At 37.7% G+C, this 17,944-nt stretch overlaps 1 protein-coding gene across 19 annotated transcripts in view; it reads right to left on the bottom strand.

Moving 5' to 3' along the window:
- The window catches only part of ryr3 (ryanodine receptor 3), a 342,095-nt gene that overhangs the window by 175,502 nt on the left and 148,649 nt on the right, over positions 1-17,944 (bottom strand). For 18 of the 19 annotated variants that reach the window (XR_010001819.1, XM_062967304.1, XM_062967301.1 and 15 more), the window contains 8 exons: positions 17,066-17,240; positions 13,564-13,772; positions 13,199-13,377; positions 12,582-12,618; positions 10,352-10,512; positions 6,623-6,788; positions 3,448-3,534; positions 2,525-2,751 (listed from right to left, as the gene is read on the bottom strand). Coding sequence is in view for 18 of the 19 variants with exons in the window: in XM_062967304.1 (XP_062823374.1) it covers positions 2,525-2,751; positions 3,448-3,534; positions 6,623-6,788; positions 10,352-10,512; positions 12,582-12,618; positions 13,199-13,377; positions 13,564-13,772; positions 17,066-17,240 (1,241 nt within the window). In the remaining variant the exon portion in view is untranslated. The remainder of the gene's footprint in view (positions 1-2,524; positions 2,752-3,447; positions 3,535-6,622; positions 6,789-10,351; positions 10,513-12,581; positions 12,619-13,198; positions 13,378-13,563; positions 13,773-17,065; positions 17,241-17,944) is intronic. The other variant, XM_062967291.1, reaches the window with a different exon arrangement.

Here is a 17,944-nt window from a genome sequence, read left to right on the forward strand (position 1 = left end):
CAGGGGGGTTGGACTGGATGGCCCATGAGGTCTCTTCCAACTCTACTATTCTATGATTCTATGATTCTACAGGCCACAGTGTAACTGTAAAAATGAGCAATGTATTTATTGTTATTGTTAACTGTCAGCTAGACATCTTCAACTTATAGCAAACCCATGAATGAAAGCTTTTAAGTCATTCTGTCATCAATGGCCCTGTTTAGATCTTGCAGACTCAAGGTCTTCTTTGATTGAGTTCATTCATGTGTAATGTGTTCACCTTTGCCTTCTTCTACCTTGCCAAGCATTGTGTTATACCTTCTCATACAAATATTAAAGTAGTATACAAAATGACTAAGGAATATGTGTCTAGATGACTATATTATGTTCTAAATTAAAGGACAAAAATTTAATCTGAAATATTCATTTGTATAAATATAATAGAAGTAAAGAATTCCTTTTGGGTATGAGAAGATATTCACTGTTTGACAAAGTCATACATTATATGACTTCAAAATTCAGTTTGAAGTGAATGTTCCTTCCCCTATCAGAAAAATATTTGTGATTTGTTATATTATGCTGTGCTTAGGTTGTTTCCAACCTAAGATCTCTTAGATTTCCAACCTAAGCAGTGAGAATTGGGAAGAAAAAGATCTCAAACCCAGGTTCATTTGGCTTTTATGTAAACTCTTCTCAGTCTGAGTTACTCCAAGTTGTAGAATTCAGTTCCGTGGGAGGTTTTCTTGGCCCCCTCTCCTTTCCTTTTGTTGAATGGCAAATATCTATTTAGTCAAGCAGCCTTTGGTTGTTTTTAATGGCACCATGTTTCCTAACTTTGTAATCTATTTTTTATCAATTTTTACTATTTTATTGTGTATTATATTATTTTAATCTTGTTTCTTTTTAGCTGACCTGTCACTTTAAAAAAAGTAGCAATATTTTTTAAAACTGTATCATTTAAAAAGAAAATAAGATGCCTTGGATCCTGCCTAAAAGAAGATGCATTTGTTTAAACACTTTGCCCCTTTCGATATCTTTTTGTGACACACATTAAATGTGTACATGCTACAATCTGTATCATCGTTATTCTGTATGTTTCTTATACTGTAACTCAATTGAGCATCACACTACAAGCCGTCCCCGAGTTACAAGCATTCGACGTACAAGTGACTCCTAGTTAAGAACGGGGGTGAGACAACAGGAAATGAGAGAAATCTACACCTCAGAAGGGAAATCCACTCCTGAAAGAGTTATCATCATGGAGAAAAGGTGTCTCCACTGAAGCTTTATCACCAATCCTTTTTTCCATTACAAGCCAAAATTTGTCAAAAATCCAATTATCAAAGGGACAGAAAGTGAGGTGAAATCTTCTGAACAGGGGCACAGACATCAAAATAAACACGACAGGGCTGTTAACCCTTCCCTATGCCACCCAGAGCGTGTGCGCATGTGTGCATGTATGATCTGGAGTTACACTTAAAAAATATACCTGTTCCGACTACATACAAATTCAGCTTAAAAACAAACCTACAGAATCTTGTTCGTAACATAGGACTACCTGTATTAAAAATCTTCCACTATAACTTAATAAATGAGGCAATATGGGCCTGTGTTTTCCTTCACATTTGAAGTTCTGATCACATCATATCACCCCTTCTTCATACTCCAGAATGAAGCATTAACTGAGTTAATTGCAAGTCTTGAGAAGAAGTGGGGATGGTAATGCTGATGATGATGGTCCATAATTACATACCTAAATATAATTAGGATAAAAGCAAGCCAACCCAAACCAATTTCAAGCTATGATTTAAAGTCCTAATCTTGGTAATCACTGTAAACGTAATCAAGACACATGGGTAAATAGAGTTAATGTACTCAAAAGTCTTGAATTGTGAACAGGAAAAGGGAACATTCAAGGATAATGTGCTCATGTATAGGGCTTATTGGTATCTTGACTTACTAAATGAGGATTTGATGTCTGAATCAGGAATATTTCTTCCACCCATGTTTCTTATGATTAAACCTATAGCCCTAGTTCACCTAAAATGACTGACACATCAAAACTCTTCAAGGGATTTTTAATTGCTGAATTAGGAACTACCAGTGTGAATCATCCTATGCAAATCGGTTTTTGTTTGCTGTGTACCTTTAAATTGTTTCTGACCTATCGTGGCCTTAAGATGAACCTATCCCAGAGTTTTTGTTAAATTTGTGCAGTGGTGGCCAGAATGTGACTTGCTTAAGGTGACCCAGTGAGTTTCCATGGTTGAGCAGGGATCTGAATTTTAGCACAAAGGTGTAGTCCAGTACTCAAACCACTTCCATCAGGCTGGCTTCTTCTAACATCACATCTCATCACATGCACAGCACATAGCATATTTTCACCACATCATTGATACCAAAGTTATTATTGAAAAAAGTTGAAAAAATAAACAATGTATTTGTTTTCATTTAGACATAAATTGTTAATAGGAAACACAAAGAAATAAATCTTATGTACTCTACATGCTATTAGGGAAACTACTGAAGCATTCTTTACAAATACCTGCTTTCTTCTGGAATATGAAGGGCCATCATCTGCAAAGGTTCCAGGCACTGCACCAACCACCCATGTCGGTCACTGACTCGGTCAGCGTCTACTTTTAAGAAATAGTTTGGCATTCTGCTCCACACAACAGGTGTGATTGTTTGAACATCCAGTCGTGGAGGGCACTGGGGAATAGGGTTTCGCTCTTCACTTTTAAATATTGCTGCTGATAAAGGCATTGTGTTCTGTAAAAAATATTTGTTTAAAAAGCAAAATTTTTACCTTAATGAACAAATCTTAAAATATAGATTCCTTCACAAAACTGTTAAAACAGACATGTCTACTAATGAAGTAGGGGACCTAGATAATTTGTCTCCCAGAAGATGGACCATGGGGAAATAGTTTTTCTGTCGTTCCCTATCCTCTCACAGATTAAAGCCAAAGTAAGATGGCATAACATCTTAGGAGGCAGAACAGCTTGGGAAGAATGTCCTACCAACGGGAAGCCACTATTAGCCACATTATCTCAAGATAAATCCTGGGACCTGCCTAAATGTAGCAGAACCATTACTATACAATTGTAATACCTGCAAACTGCTGCAAATAAACAAGCATCACATGAATAGTCTCCTCCGGTGTACTACTCCCATCAAAAGTATACTAATCCCATAAAGCTTTCCTACTCCCTTCTTACTGGGGAAAAGAATAATGCAGATATTAATAAAATTAGTCATCTGATATTATGAAACATTTTCTCACATTCTATTTCAAACAGTGTTGTTTCTTAATCTTTTGTTATTTTAATTTGATGTCATTTCACTAAAAGTTTAAGGAAAAGAAATATAAAACACAAGAATCACATACACTAACGAATACAGTTTGCATTTTTGAATTTACTTCATAATTCACAATCTAGTTATAGTAATTTTATCTTAAAATACCTTTAATTTACCCAGTTCAAACTGAAACAGGTTTGTGCTTGTAGGCTGTAAAAAAACTGCTGGAAATAGTTTTGTGTTTGGTTCAACCTGAAAAATATAGTTAAGACAGTTAAAATGCAGTGTGAGCCTATTGTCTTCTTATGCCAAGGAAAGTGTGAAGATACATTTCCTAAGGGCACAATCCTAGACACACTTACTGGAAATAAGTCTCATTTAGCTCAGTGAAGATTACTCTGATTAGATATGCATAACATGTAACACTGTTTATAATTGAAAAAGTAGCAGTCATGCTACTAAGCAAGTATTCCCCTACAGCAACATAAGCATAAAATACTACACACTCCTAGTTGGTCCTAAGATTAGATTGTTATGTTAAAATGGATAATTTGCTTGAAAGTAAAAGACTGCAAATGTCTGCAAGACTGCTTCACATATACAAATGTGTGTATGTATATACTTTATATTTCTAATAATTGCACACATCCACAAATATGGATATGTCTTCGACTTACATATAATGACAGTCCAATAGCAGACTTGGGGTTAAGCAATTTCAATTAAGAAAGTAGCAAATGGAAAGGATTAAATACTCCCACTAAAAGAATCACACTGACTGAGCTTACCTGGCTATCTTAGGTTATAAAATAAGAAATCCAATGAGATCACCAATCATCCTGTCTAACTTGATCCTACAAACTACTGAGCAAACATTGCAGCTTCTGACACACTGAAGAGGGATCAGATATGAGCATTTCCGGTCATCCTTGACATTTGATTAAAAAGTCTACACTTTTTAATCAAATGTATAGTCTATATATCCAAAAGAAGTGTGGGGAAATATATTTTGAAACAGCAGGACTTCTCTTAATGATAAACATAATTTTAAAAAATGACATTTAAAAGATGCTTTAGATCTGATGTTTTAGATCAGGTATGGGCAAACCCAGGCCCGGGGGCCGGATGCGGCCCCTTGGGCTCTTTTCTCGGACTTTCCTCTCTCACACAACCCTATCCTTCCTTTCAGCAGAAGGCTGGACTGGATGTCCCTTGTGGGTCTCTTCCAGCTCTGGGATTTTAGGATTCTGTATCAGGAATAGGCAATATGGGGTCTAATGGATACACTTTTTCTCTCCCATCCACCATCTCATCTTGACCAAGGCCACCCCTTTTGGGATCCAAATGTTTCTCATCTTTCCTTCACTTTCTCCCTCCAAAAGAAAAGAGGAAGGGGAGGAAAGGGCAGGGAGGGACTTGGAGAGAACCCCCTTCTTCCTGGCCCACCCTCCCCACTCTGGACTGCCATGTATCAAATTCTATAGTGTGCATATATTTTCTTTATTTATTTCAGCACCCTAAATAAATGTATTAATGTTAAAGTCATTTGTCTTAAAAAAAACTCATATAATTTTTTTCTTCATAATTATAGTTTCAAAGCATGTTTCTATCTATCACATGGTGCACCAAGTGTAGAACTATTAATTTTAACTTCATCTTTCCTGTGACACCTCTGAATGAAGTAGAATAGAATGTCACGTGGAGAATCACCATAATTTCACAAGGACATGACAGCATGGGTGGATAGAATTTCAACAAGAACTGCATGGTTTTTATCTACATGGTTGATATAAGCTGTGACTGGTATAGTGATGATTTTTTTTTTCAATCAGAATTTTGTATTACTTGAATGATAATCATGCAATCTATTTCTCAAAAATGCTAGTCAAGCCTAGTATTTTGAAGTGTGATAAATGCCAAATTCATGATCATATTTCACAATGCAGAATAAATTTTTAAACAACTGTTTAGAGCAAAGGTGTTTTGGACTTCAGCTCCCAGAATTCTTGGCCATTGGACAAGCTGGCTAGGGCTTCTGGGAGTTGGAGGCCCAAACACCTGGAGGGCCAAAACTTTGACACTCTTGGTTGAAAGTCACGTTGTGTTTTCCACGCGCTAAACCTGAAATATTTTGTCCTTTTGTTCTCTACTCGTATGCTTCGTATGCAAGTTACTGTTCATTGCAATACTGGTGACAGGCAGCAAGCTCAGCTTTTGCCGAAGACATTATGTACCCACATTTTCCAATGAGAGAGAGCCAAGATCATATAGGGGTTTGAATGTTAGACTATGACTCTTGAGACCAGGGTTCAAGTTACCATTCAACAATGGAAACCCGCTGATTGAGCTTGGGCAAATCACCCTCTTTTCACCTCAGAGGAAAGCAAAGGTGAACCCTCTCTAGACAAATTTTACCAAGAAAAATCTGTGATGGAGTTTAAAAAGACAACAACAAAAATAGATTTCTAGATTTCAAATGTGGAGATGTACTTACTTCAGCTCCACTATATGGGTTGCCTAGGACACACCTCAGCCAAAATAATGCTTTTATGCTCTAGAATTACAATTGCCATAAAACTTCTGCCAATTTCTTCCAGAAAAATGAAGACTCCAACTACTTGTCTCATCACTTCTCTGGTGAGCATTGCCCTCCACCTTTTCTTGTAACATCATCAGAGTACTGATGAAGATGGTTAGCAGAGCTCATCCTAGCACTCACCAGAGAAACATTAAAACTGAATAATCAAGTGAAATGGCTGCAGTCATTGTCATTTGTATTATCTTTGAATGCCACAGGGACTCATGAACTTTGAAATCTAGATGCATTCTGGGTAATAACAATGTTAGCATCTGCATTAAAAATATCACACAGATCTTCCCTAGCAAGCATCACTCCTGTTTCTAGTCAAATGCTACCTTATAATATAAAATAAAATGCTTTATGTTCTTAGTTTCTTTGAGTCCAAGAATGTGCTCACTATGCCAGGTATTGACCCTAAACAAGCCATGTCAGAAACACATGCCTGAGAATAAATCATCACTTTGCCAATCACACAAGTTACACATTATATCAGTTCTGCATTTTAAATTCAAACTCCCTCCCCTTAAATTCCTTTTAGATGTGTGAGACAAAAGTGTTCACAGCATGCAGGGTATGCAGAAACCAAGTTTCTCTCTGAACTGATTATCAATGCGATGCAAACTAAAAGCCAGATGCGTATTTGCATATACTTTCACAAATTGTCTGTGCACAGAGTTTATAGTTAAAAGCTATGTGCATCTCTTGAAATACCATACACACATAAATGAAGAGTAGGTGAGGCACAGAGTTCATTAATACCTGGTAGAAAGTTCCCAGCTCTTTTCCATTGGCTGTAAATGACAGCATTCCAGAAGCCAATTCAACAAGGCATCCAATTTCTAAATCAACATTACCACGACCTGATCTTTGTGAGTTAACAGCAGCTTCTCCTCCCCAGACCAAGTAGCAATTGTTGCGTTTTACACTGGGGGGAAAAAAATCAGAAATCTTCAGAAAATATTGATGTTTGAATGTGATCCATGGTGTTGTTGTTGTTGTTGTTGTTATATTATTATTATATTTACTTATTTATACGGTGCTTTATCTCCCCTGAAGGGGACACAAACAACTTAACATAAAATCATCAGCATAGCCATTTAAAATATACAAATATACAAACATTAAAACAGGATTAAATATAAACAGTATTTAAAAATTCCCAGTTAAAAATAATTAAAACAAATTCAAAGTTAAAAACCACAGCACCCCTTGAACTGATCTTAACAACCTTCATCTTTAAAAGCCTATCTAAATAAAAAGGTTTTAGCCTGCTGCTGGAAGGACAGCAAGGAGTGGCCATTCTGGCTTCCCTGTGCAAGGAGTTCCAGAGTTGACAGGCAGCCACTGAGAAGGCCTGCTCTCTCGTTTCCATCAACTGAGCTTGAGATGGAGGTGGGACCAAGAGAAGGGCCTCCCCTAAAGATCTCAGGGCCCAGGCAGGATCATACAAGGAGATGCAGTCAGCCAAATAACCTGGACCTGAACCATCTAGGGCTTGAAAGGTCATAACCAGCATTTTGAATTGTGCCCAGTAACAGACTGGCAGCCAGTGGAACTGCTGCAAAAGTGTGTGTGTGTGGGGGGGGGGTGTCTGCTCTCTGTAGCCAGCCCCAGTGAGCAACCTGACTGCAGTTATTTGTACAATCTTCAGAGGCAGCCTCACGTAGAGTGTAACCCCACCCAGCAAAGGCTGAATCCCCATTCCCAGATCTGCCTTCCAACTGGCCATGAGTATCCCTGTCTTGTCTGGATTAAGTTTCAATTTGTTTGCCCTCATCCAGTCCATTACTGAGGACAGGCACTGGTTTAGGGTCAGGACAGCTTCTTTGGCATTAGGTGAAAAAGAGTAGTAGAGCTGGGTGTCATCTGCATATCTGTACTCCAAAAACTCCAGATGATCTTTCCCAGCATTTCATGTATATGTTAAACAGCATGGTGGACGAAATGGAAGCCTGAGGAATCCCACAGGTCAATGGCTGGGAGTTCGAATAGGAGTCCCCCAGCACCACTTTCTGGGTATGGCCCTCCAGGAAGGATCGAATCCACTGTGAGACAGTGCCTCCCAGTCCCATCCCAGCAAGATGATCAAGAAGGATATCATGGTCAATGTCATTGAAAGCTGCTGAGAGATCCAGGAGAACCAACAGGGACATACTCCCCCTGTGTCTAAGCTCTCTTCGTAGGTCATCCACCAAGGCTACCAAAGCTGTTTCCATTCCATAACCAGGCCTGGAACAAGATTGAAATGGATCTAGATAATCTGTTTAATTCAGAAATCCCTGGAGTTGGGAGGCCACCACATGCTCCAGAACCTTGCTCATAAATGGAAGGTTGGACACTGGTTGATAGTTGTCCATTATAGAGGGGTTTAGGGATAGCTTTTCAAATATAGGTCTCACAACTGCCTCCTTTGGGGTAGTTGGAACTTTGCCTTGTTCCAAGGAGGCTATGACCACCATCTTCACCCACTCTCTGCCAGCCCCCCTCTGGTCTGTTTGATCAGCCAGGAAGGGCAAGGATATAAAATGCATGTGGTAGCTCTTGCCTCTCCAAGGAGCCTGTCCACATCCTCAGGCTGCACCAATTAAAAAATATCCATTGGAGAAGCAGGAGCCAAAGTTACATCCATTGGTACTGTGTCAATAACAGCATCAAAGTTGGAATGGATCTGAGTGACTATATCTGCGAAGTGCGTTGCAAATTCTTCACAGCAAGCTGCCAAATGGTCAGGGATGTCTCCTTGAGGACCAGTATGTGGTAGCCCCCTGACCACTTGAAACAGCTCAGCTGAACGGTTCCTTGCAGATGCAATGGTGGCAGTAAGGAATGATTTATCTGCTGCCTCCATTGTCGTGGAGTAGGCTTTCAAATAAGCTCTAGCTCGTTCTTGGTCAGATTTGCTTCAAGTTCTCTGCCAATGTCACTCTATTCTCTGTCTCGCTTGATAATCACACACAAGTACATAGAATCCCTAGTACTCCATAAGGGAATTTCTCTAGTTTTGAAAAAGAAACACAATAGGTAAACATGACTGAAGCAAGTTACATGAGGAAACACAATTTAGGAATTTGAGATCTTAATTTGGTTAAAAAGTATTGACTTGAAGGGATTGGCTGAATATTATTTTGCCCTGATAAGCATAATGTTTTCAGAAAGGAACATATTTTCTTTTCTTTAACTAATTATATGGCATTAGCTACTAAATGTTATTATAACATAATTATACCTTTAAAGTGTAAAGGAATGTTTGGACTTTTTTTACTTTTAAAAATTTCTGCAACAAGTTTTATATGCAACTTATCATTTTATTTAAAGTCACATGACAGTGGATTTACAAGAAATGTAGTTGAAGAGGAAATTTATCTTTGATAAAATAGGGCCCAATAATAATTATTATTACTAACTGAATTAACAGTAACATTATTATTTATAATATTAAATCAGGTTTATTTCTATCATATTTTCCAGATTTAAACATTAAACGTTCTTTTCAAATACAATGGGCTCTTCGTATCCACTGGGGTTTGGTTATAATAATAATAATAATAAATTTATTCTTATATCCCGCCCCATCTCCCCGAGGGGACTCGGGGCGGCTCACAACAATAATAACAACAGTGACAAATTACACATTGTAAAATCAAACATGAAAAGCAGTCATATAATCAATACATACATCACATGTTAAAAACAAGGAGATAAAACAGTTCTAGGCCGAAATAGAGGGCTTCTGTAGCTTCGTGGCAGAAGTATTCAGCAAGGTATCAATAATCATGGCAGAACACTCTCTAATTAAATTAAATGGGCAGACAAATCAATCACAAAAAATTAGTCGTCGAAGGCCCTCTGGAAAAGCCAGGTTTTAAGGCTTTTTCGAAAGGCAAGGAGGGTGGGGGCCTGTCTAATCTCCCTCGGGAGTGAGTTCCAGAGGCGGGGGGCCACAGCGGAGAAGGCCCTCTCTCTCGTCCCCACCAGCCGCAACTGCGAAGGTGGTGGGAGCGAGAGGAGGGCCTCCCCCGAAGAGCGAAGAGATCGTGCAGGTTCATAGGGGGAGATGCGGTCTCTAAGGTAGGTGGGTCCCAAACCGTTTAGGGCTTTGTAGGTGATAACCTGCACCTTGAATTGGGCCCAGAAAACAAACGGCAGCCAGTGGAGCTCCTTAAACAGAGGCGTAGAACGCGCCCTGTAGTTTGCTCCTGTTAGAAGCCTGGTTTCAAGACTTCCTGTGGATATCAAACCCATAGATGCTGAAGTCCCATTATAAACAATGGTATAGTAAAGTGATGCCCATTATATAAACTGACAAAATGAAGGCTTGTTTTTTGAATTATATATATATATATATATATATATATATATATATATATATATATATATAGCCAAACCATGGATGGGTATTCGTGATGCAGAATGCATGAATACAAATTTCATGAAATCAAAAAAACAGTTTAATCCAAGTTACTCAATTAGTAATTTCTAAGTCCAAACCTTTCATGAACTCTGCCTCTTTCATCTCCCAAAGTAACTGTTACTGTGCAATTCTTATTTAGGTTAAAATGTTCACTGTAAAAGTGGTAGTCAGGAGTCACCCAACCAATCCAAACTGAAGATGGGTCTTGTCCAGCAAAGATTCGCACTGAATAATAATACTGAAATGAATAAAATATATTACTTAAATCAATTTGGAAATTTAAATAAGTAATGTAGTTTTAGTATTTTAAACAGAAATAATTACCATATAAAACTTTCACAGGAGAAAACACATACACAGGGGTATCAAACTCATTGAGGGCTACATCAGCCTTATGATTCCCTTCAAAGAGCCATTAAATCCATCACTAGAGAATCCATGGATATAGAAGACCAACTATATATATACACATCATGGTCAAAGGGCTTTTGTTTTTACCCAGTTTGGACCCCCAGATGTGACTGCCATGCAGACTAGGTACAATGCGAACTGCAGCCCAACAGCACTTTTGGCTCTGAGGTTGGGAAAAGGTTAAAGGACATTTTAAAGTCCGACATCATAGCCACAAGCCTTGTATCTATCTTCAAACCCCATTATCACGACTAAACAGAACAAACTTCAGCCTTCCTATTCTTACTGTATCACAATTCCCATTAGCTCTAGTTATGATGTCTAATGATGAGGAATGCTGGAGGGCCACATTAAAATGACATGATACATGCACACTAAACATGTGCAGCAAATAGGGGGATCAAGGCCCTGATCAGGGGCAAGAAGCTAAATCCAAGTATAAAATCAATATTGGTATAGTTCAAATGAATTATGCTGATCCCCTGAAGTATTATTATTTTTAAATCTAACTCATTTGAATTATACCAATATTGATTTTATACTTGGGTTTATCTTCTTGAACCTGATGAGGTCCTTGATCAATGAGAGGTACTTCTCCTCTTACTTGCTGCTCCAAAGACAGAATTTTAAGCTCTACCAGGGAAGTGCTGTGAGGGAATGGGGTGGAGCATTATGGAGGTGAAAGGTAGCTGAAAGTAAAATTGATCCCTGAGCAGGACCATTATGTGGTCAACCGATCTAGATTGGCTCAGAAAAACCTAAGCTATTTTCTCATTTTGTGGTGCAGGAACAGGTTAATAACTCAGGATGCATCTACACTGTAGAATTAATACAGCTTGACACCATATTAACTGCTATGATTCAATGCTATAGAATTGTGACAATTGCAGTTTGGCGAGACACCAGTACTCCAACAGAGAAGATTAAAGACCTTGTAAAACTAGAGCTCCAAGGATTCCATAGCATCGAGTCATGGCAATTAAAATGATATCAGACTACCTTCATTCTACAATGTGGATGAATCATCAATCATCGCAACTCAAACTTTAGATTGCTGATTCTTTACTGAAAACAAGGTGTAAGGATGTTATGAGTTAATGGGAATTATTGATATGATTTTATTTGTTTATTAAAAGGAAAAAAGGGGAGTTATGTATTGATGAGGGCAGGTCTCACATAGTAGCCTATGGAAGCAGTGTACAGCAGGTTGCCATAGCAACGTAGCCTCTCCTTGGAGAAGAAGGGGCGTGGCTTAGTTGGCAGTTAAAGCTGAGCCTTTTGAAAAAATGGTTGCTGTTAGACTTCTGAAGAAGTAGGAGCTGTTGGAGTTAGCTCTCTTTTAAAGCTTGGAAAATTAGTTAATTGAGGCTTGTTTACACAGGCAGAGACGGCAGCTTAGTGTCATTCAGGGAAAGGCTGAAGATATAAGCTGACCGGGAGTTTAATCTATTACATTCTGAAAGAAGTTGTTTAAGAAATATTCATTCAAACAAGACTACACTGTAACTTAAGATCCTGAAACATCTATATATTGGAACCACACGCTTATGTACAAATAAACTTGAATTTTGTTGTTCATAAAGATCAGTCTCCTTGCCTCACTCTGAGCCTGAGGGAAAGCCATTACCATTGACTATTCATCGCCTACTTTAAAAGACATTACCTCGCGTTGGTGGCAGTTACCGTACTTTCCTATATAAGTTACCATATTTACTTATATAAGTTCATCAGTTTTGTTATCCTTCCTTACCCTCCAAATCCTTCTGATATATATATATACTCCAACCATATCTTCCCTCCATATTTGAAAGGCGGTTTACAAATTGGTGGCAGCGGTGGGATCGAAAAGGATTCCTCCCTGTCACACATTCGTTTTACACAAGGTTACATACTTACCGTTATGGCATGAAAAGGAAACTCCTGAATTTGTTTTCTGGAAATAAATTTAAAAATATCAGTGAAAAAACAAAACATTAAATGATGCTGCAAAATGCTGAAATAAGACACTTTTCATTTGGTGTGTATGGACTACAGCATTTTTATCCATGAGGTGTAACTTGTTCTAGATAGATTATGAAAAAAAAATTGGGCATGATTTTTTTCTGTCACTTTAAAAGAGAAGCATATAAAATCTGCTGGCTTCAGAATGTTCTTCTGAATGCTTTAAATAAATACGAACGTATGCTAAAGAGAAGACATTCCACAGTGTATAAATTCAGACAGGCAGTACAAATACAAAACTTTGAATCAAAATCTTAAGTGACACGAAGTATTTCCCAGTACATTCTGTTTCAGCAGATATCTGTCATGCTCAACATCCCTGAAAAATCAAAGCCATCTATCTACATGAAGGTACATTTCTTGCTTACAAGCCAAAAAGGCAAGACTCATGAAATCTAAGCCATAAAATGGATGAGGGTAGGATAAAGAAGCATTAAAAGTTCCATAGATAAAAATAGAGCATAGTTGTTTTCAAATGTAGCTTTAATATAGCCAGATTAAATGTATCTAACCTTTTTTGGAAACCATCAACAAGTTCCAAACTAGTGATGTAGTTAAAAGATGAGTGAAATTCAATTGGCATGCTCAGGCGACAGTATATCATATCTGCATTGCTATTCTGTGTTCCAAATGTTTTATGGGTTACTTTTAAGCGTGGTGGGCTGTCAATGTTCCCATCTATTCTTGTCACCTGCAGGAACAAAGGTGAGCAAATTTTTGCTTATGGAACAAGTAAAAAAAAATGAGCAATTCTGTTAACTCCCAATAGACTGGACCCTCCAAAGAAAGGCAGTCTTCAGAATTAAGAGATAGAACATGCAAGCTTCTATTATAGAGGTCTAAAAATAAGAGTAAGGGTATCATGCCCCTTTCTTACCGCAATATGAGAGTGGTTTTTAGGCACATTGACAAACGTTGGCAAACGTTTGCTAAACCACATAGCAACATCTCTGTTCATGTTAACAGCAAAAGGTTCAAAGCCTTCTTGAAGACCACACATGGTATAATATTTGAAGGTGCTGGCGTCCCTTCCAAAATTCATACGGCCAATCTGAGACAGACCCAGTGAGCATATAGGCACCAAACCTGAATAAAGGAAAGGTGGACTTGGAGTAGGGAAATGTAAACACATAAAAGCCTAGCTGTCCTTCAGACAAGATTGTTCTCCCAGATGGATTAATAAGAAAATGTACCAAATGGCATGACACTCAACTAGTTTCATTAACTGCTAGGCACAAAGTCACCTAAAGCAGTGCTTGTAATGCTTGCTATCTGATATGGAAGACCACCAAGCCAGGACCATATTTGTGTCCACTGACTACAATTCCTTCTTTCTCAACATGGATCAGCAGCGAATAGCGAGCAGACTGACACCAGTCCACAAATCACCACTTGAGTAGTCTCATTTCAAAAAGTACTTGCATTTTTATGAACCTGCCCAGGTCGCAAAATCAACCACAAAGGCCACTGCTCATGCAAGATCTACCAGATAACCAGACACATGGTCTTTTCTAGTTGTACTATCCTTACATAATTCCTTTAATGTTAGAGACTACTTCTAAACAAATGCTTGTAAAATGTATTTCAGACATATGGTTTTTGTTATTATTTGAAGGGTTTTTTAAAATCATCTTTATTGATTGTTTCCAAATATAATAAAATCTTCTAAAATAAAAAGTCCCCATGCCCCAATACCATAGAATGACAGAAAGAAAAAGAAAAAAAAGAACAAATAGCCAAAGAGATGGGAAAAAAATTAAAAACAAACAACAAAACCCCCCAAAAATAGAAAGTAGGCTTGACTTCCTGCCATCTGTCCAGAGGTTTCTTCCTTTTCCTTCTTTCTCTTTCTATCACTCTTTTTTCTATTTTGTTTTATCATTTTTCCTAAACTGCTTCATAACCTTATCTTCTTATAGTATTGTTTGAGGTGTTCTGTAACTTGTCTCCAATCCGTCTCTTTGTTTTTTGAGATTAGGTAGGTCAGTCTGTCCATGTTTCTTATTTCTAGTTTTTTTTTATCTACTCCTCTTCTTCCGGAATTTCTTTTCTTTTCCAATACTTTGCGTAGCAAATTCTCGCTGCAGTTGTTAACAGGAAGAGAAGTTTGTCCTTATTTCTGTCTAGTTTTTGTTCAGTCATACTTAATAAGAATATTTCTGGTCTCAGTGGTATCATTTTCTGTAGTCACTCTTGAATTTTTTCCAATATACTTTAGCTGTTTTACAAAGCCACCACATGTGAAATAGATTTCCTTCTCTTTCTCCACATTTCCAGCATTATGTGTTCATATTTTTATAGCATTTTCCTAGTTTCTTTGGTGTTATATACCATCTGTATTCCATTTTTATCCATTTTTCTTTTAGATCTGTTGAGTACGTATATTTCAGCTTTTTAATCTATATCTCTTCCCATTTTTCCTTTCTAATGGCTTTTCCTGTATTTTCTTCCATTTTTTCATATATTTCTTCGTTCCTTCTATCTCCATGTTCCATTCCAATAATTTTTTGTATATTTTTGTAATCAATTTTTTCTCTGCCGTCATCATTCTATCCCAAAATAACTCTTTTTCTAAAAATCCTAAATCTTTATCTTTTTTAAACTGTTCTTTTATTTGCCAATATTGGAACCACGATATATTTTTATTAAGTACATTCATTTCTTTTTGTGTTTTCATCACCCACTCTCCATTTTGTTACTTCAGCAACTCTTTATATTGAAGGGTTTTTGTCTTTCATAATACTGTTGTTTCAAAATATTTATTGTGTAAACTACTTTCAGGAAGATTGTTTTAAAATGCAAAGTGAAAGATTTTCAGCAGTCCAAAAAATAATCAAGCATCCATTTAAAAGATCTTTGGAATAAAAGAAGATTTGCTTAATATTCTCAGTTACAATCAGGTTCAACATGTCATTCAACATTTTACTGTAGGTTTAAATGATGAAACCAGTGTTTTTTGTGTCAGGAATGACTTGAGAAATTGCAAGTCTGGTGTGAGAGAACTGGCCGTCTGCAAGGATGTTGCCCAGGCAGTACAAATACAAGGGGATGCCCGGATGTTTGTTGGTTTTACCATCCTTGTGGGAGGCTTCTCTCATGTCCCTACATGGGGAGCTGGAGCTGACAGAGGGAGCTCATCTGCGCTCTCCACAGATTCAAACCAGCAACCTTCAGGTCAGCAACCTAACCTTCAAGTCAGCAGTCCTGCTGGCACAAGAGGGGCTCCAGTGAATGATCTTGATCCACATGAAGCCATCTTATAAAACATGTCATGAGTCTTGGAGGGGCGGGGGAATCAAAAATTATGATCATGCTGGGCATGCAGTAATTAACAAATCAAACACAAGGCTATCGTCCCAGCAGGACGCTCTTTTAGGCAGAAAATAAACAAACAAAAACAGAGAGAAAGAATACTGATGTGTGTGTTTCCTCTGCCTTGTCTTTTTTAAAATATCAAATGTAATCCCTACTTTAAGTCTCTGGCAGAAAAACAGATATGAAGCCTAAAACCTGACAAAACAATGGATATGATAAAAAGTGCTCAGATAGAGACAGAAGTCACTCCAGTCAAAGTCAAACGTACATTATTAGTATACTAGCATGTATTATCACATATAATTTGAAGCTATGAAGCATAATAATCTAATAATGATCAGTATGGATCATTGCCCCTCAAAATCACAGTCTCATAACTGAATAAAGCCAACTATGAATAGTTCTACTCAACATTTGGTATATCACTAGTTGTACTAAGAATACAGTAAACTGCTGTTTTAACAATGAAAATGGTTCAAGTGCAAGTTTCACATTTAATGAAGAACGTTGTTTGGGCAGTCCACAAGTTATGAAAAAGTTAGGTTCTGTAGGTTCGTCCTTAAGTTGAATTTGTTTGTAAGTTGAATCAAGTACATTTTCAAGTGTATCTCAGGCATATATATATGTGTGTGTGTGTGTGTGTGTGTGCAAGCAAGCAAGCTTTGAACAGCATAGGGAAGGGTTAACACTTCTGTGGTGTTTGCTTTGCTGTCAGGTTAGCTTCAGTCTATGTTAACTTTATTAATGGGAGATCTCCAAGACATCCTGCTAATTAAACAATATGTAGCCAGCAGATTTTCGCTTGCCACTCACAATTCATTCTAGCTCAGCTGATTATGAAAGCTAAACAGGGCTGAGTTTGGTTAGTACTGTAGTTAGCCAGGAGCTCCCAAGAAACAGTAGAGATTGCCGTAGGGGAAATTCCTGGTAAGCTGCTGCCCCTCAAATTTGACAATACTGGGTAGATGGTTTGATTCAGTATAAAGCAATTTCCAACATTCTTAAAATAAAGACAAAACATTATTTACAGTTATATACACTGTCCAAACAAGAAATCAGTTTACCATTATTTATCTCAAAGTCTGCAAAAGCAAGTTCTGAACCTTTGTTGGTAATAAGCAATTCTCCATTCAGTGTAAATATTATTGATTTGTCATCTAGATTGATCATGCATCCCACTACATCTCCTGGTTGCCAATTTCGTCCAAAGAAGCTACTCCCTTCGTGCCAACGCTGACCCTGAAAAACAAAAATGTGCAGCAGATGAAATTCAGCTGCAAGGAAATAAACAATATAGAAGCTGTTTTTCATACAATAATAAAGTACTTTCATATGTAGTGACAAGTTCAAGTGCTCTCCTGGAGGATCTACTAACTAATGTGATAGTGTATATGCATGTCTGTAGATGTGAGTACTTCATCTGAAGTACTTTTAAAACAAGTCTGAAAAAATAATTTAAGCTAAAATCTCAGGATGGTGGGGAAGTCTGTGAGGAATGAATTACTAAACTCATGACACAGAATTCACTTTATGTTCAACTGGGACCCACATGTTTATAAGTAAATAGGAAGAGTTTGTAGGTGGAAAACAAGAATTAACATTGAGCCCATATGATCCAGTGAAAAGCAAACACATTTTCTCCCAGTCCAAAATCACCCTAACTGTAAATGCACAATCCTTTAAAGAATAGCACCACTCCTAGGTTTAACGGATTTTTTTTTTCTTTCAGGCTAACTGCAACAAGCAATTGAGAAAATTCCAACAGTTAATGAGGTTCAATGTGTTGTCGAAGGCTTTCATGGCCAGAATCACTGGGTTGCTGTGAGTTTTTGGGCTGTATGGCCATGTTCCAGTAGCATGGTGCAGAAACATGGCCATACAGCCCGAAAGACTCACAGCAACCCAGTCAATGAGGTTGTGTGCTCTCCCTCTTTCCCTAACAC

The sequence above is a fragment of the Anolis carolinensis genome, chromosome 1 (assembly GCF_035594765.1).
Source record: "Anolis carolinensis isolate JA03-04 chromosome 1, rAnoCar3.1.pri, whole genome shotgun sequence".
NCBI classification, from domain to species: domain Eukaryota; kingdom Metazoa; phylum Chordata; class Lepidosauria; order Squamata; family Dactyloidae; genus Anolis; species Anolis carolinensis.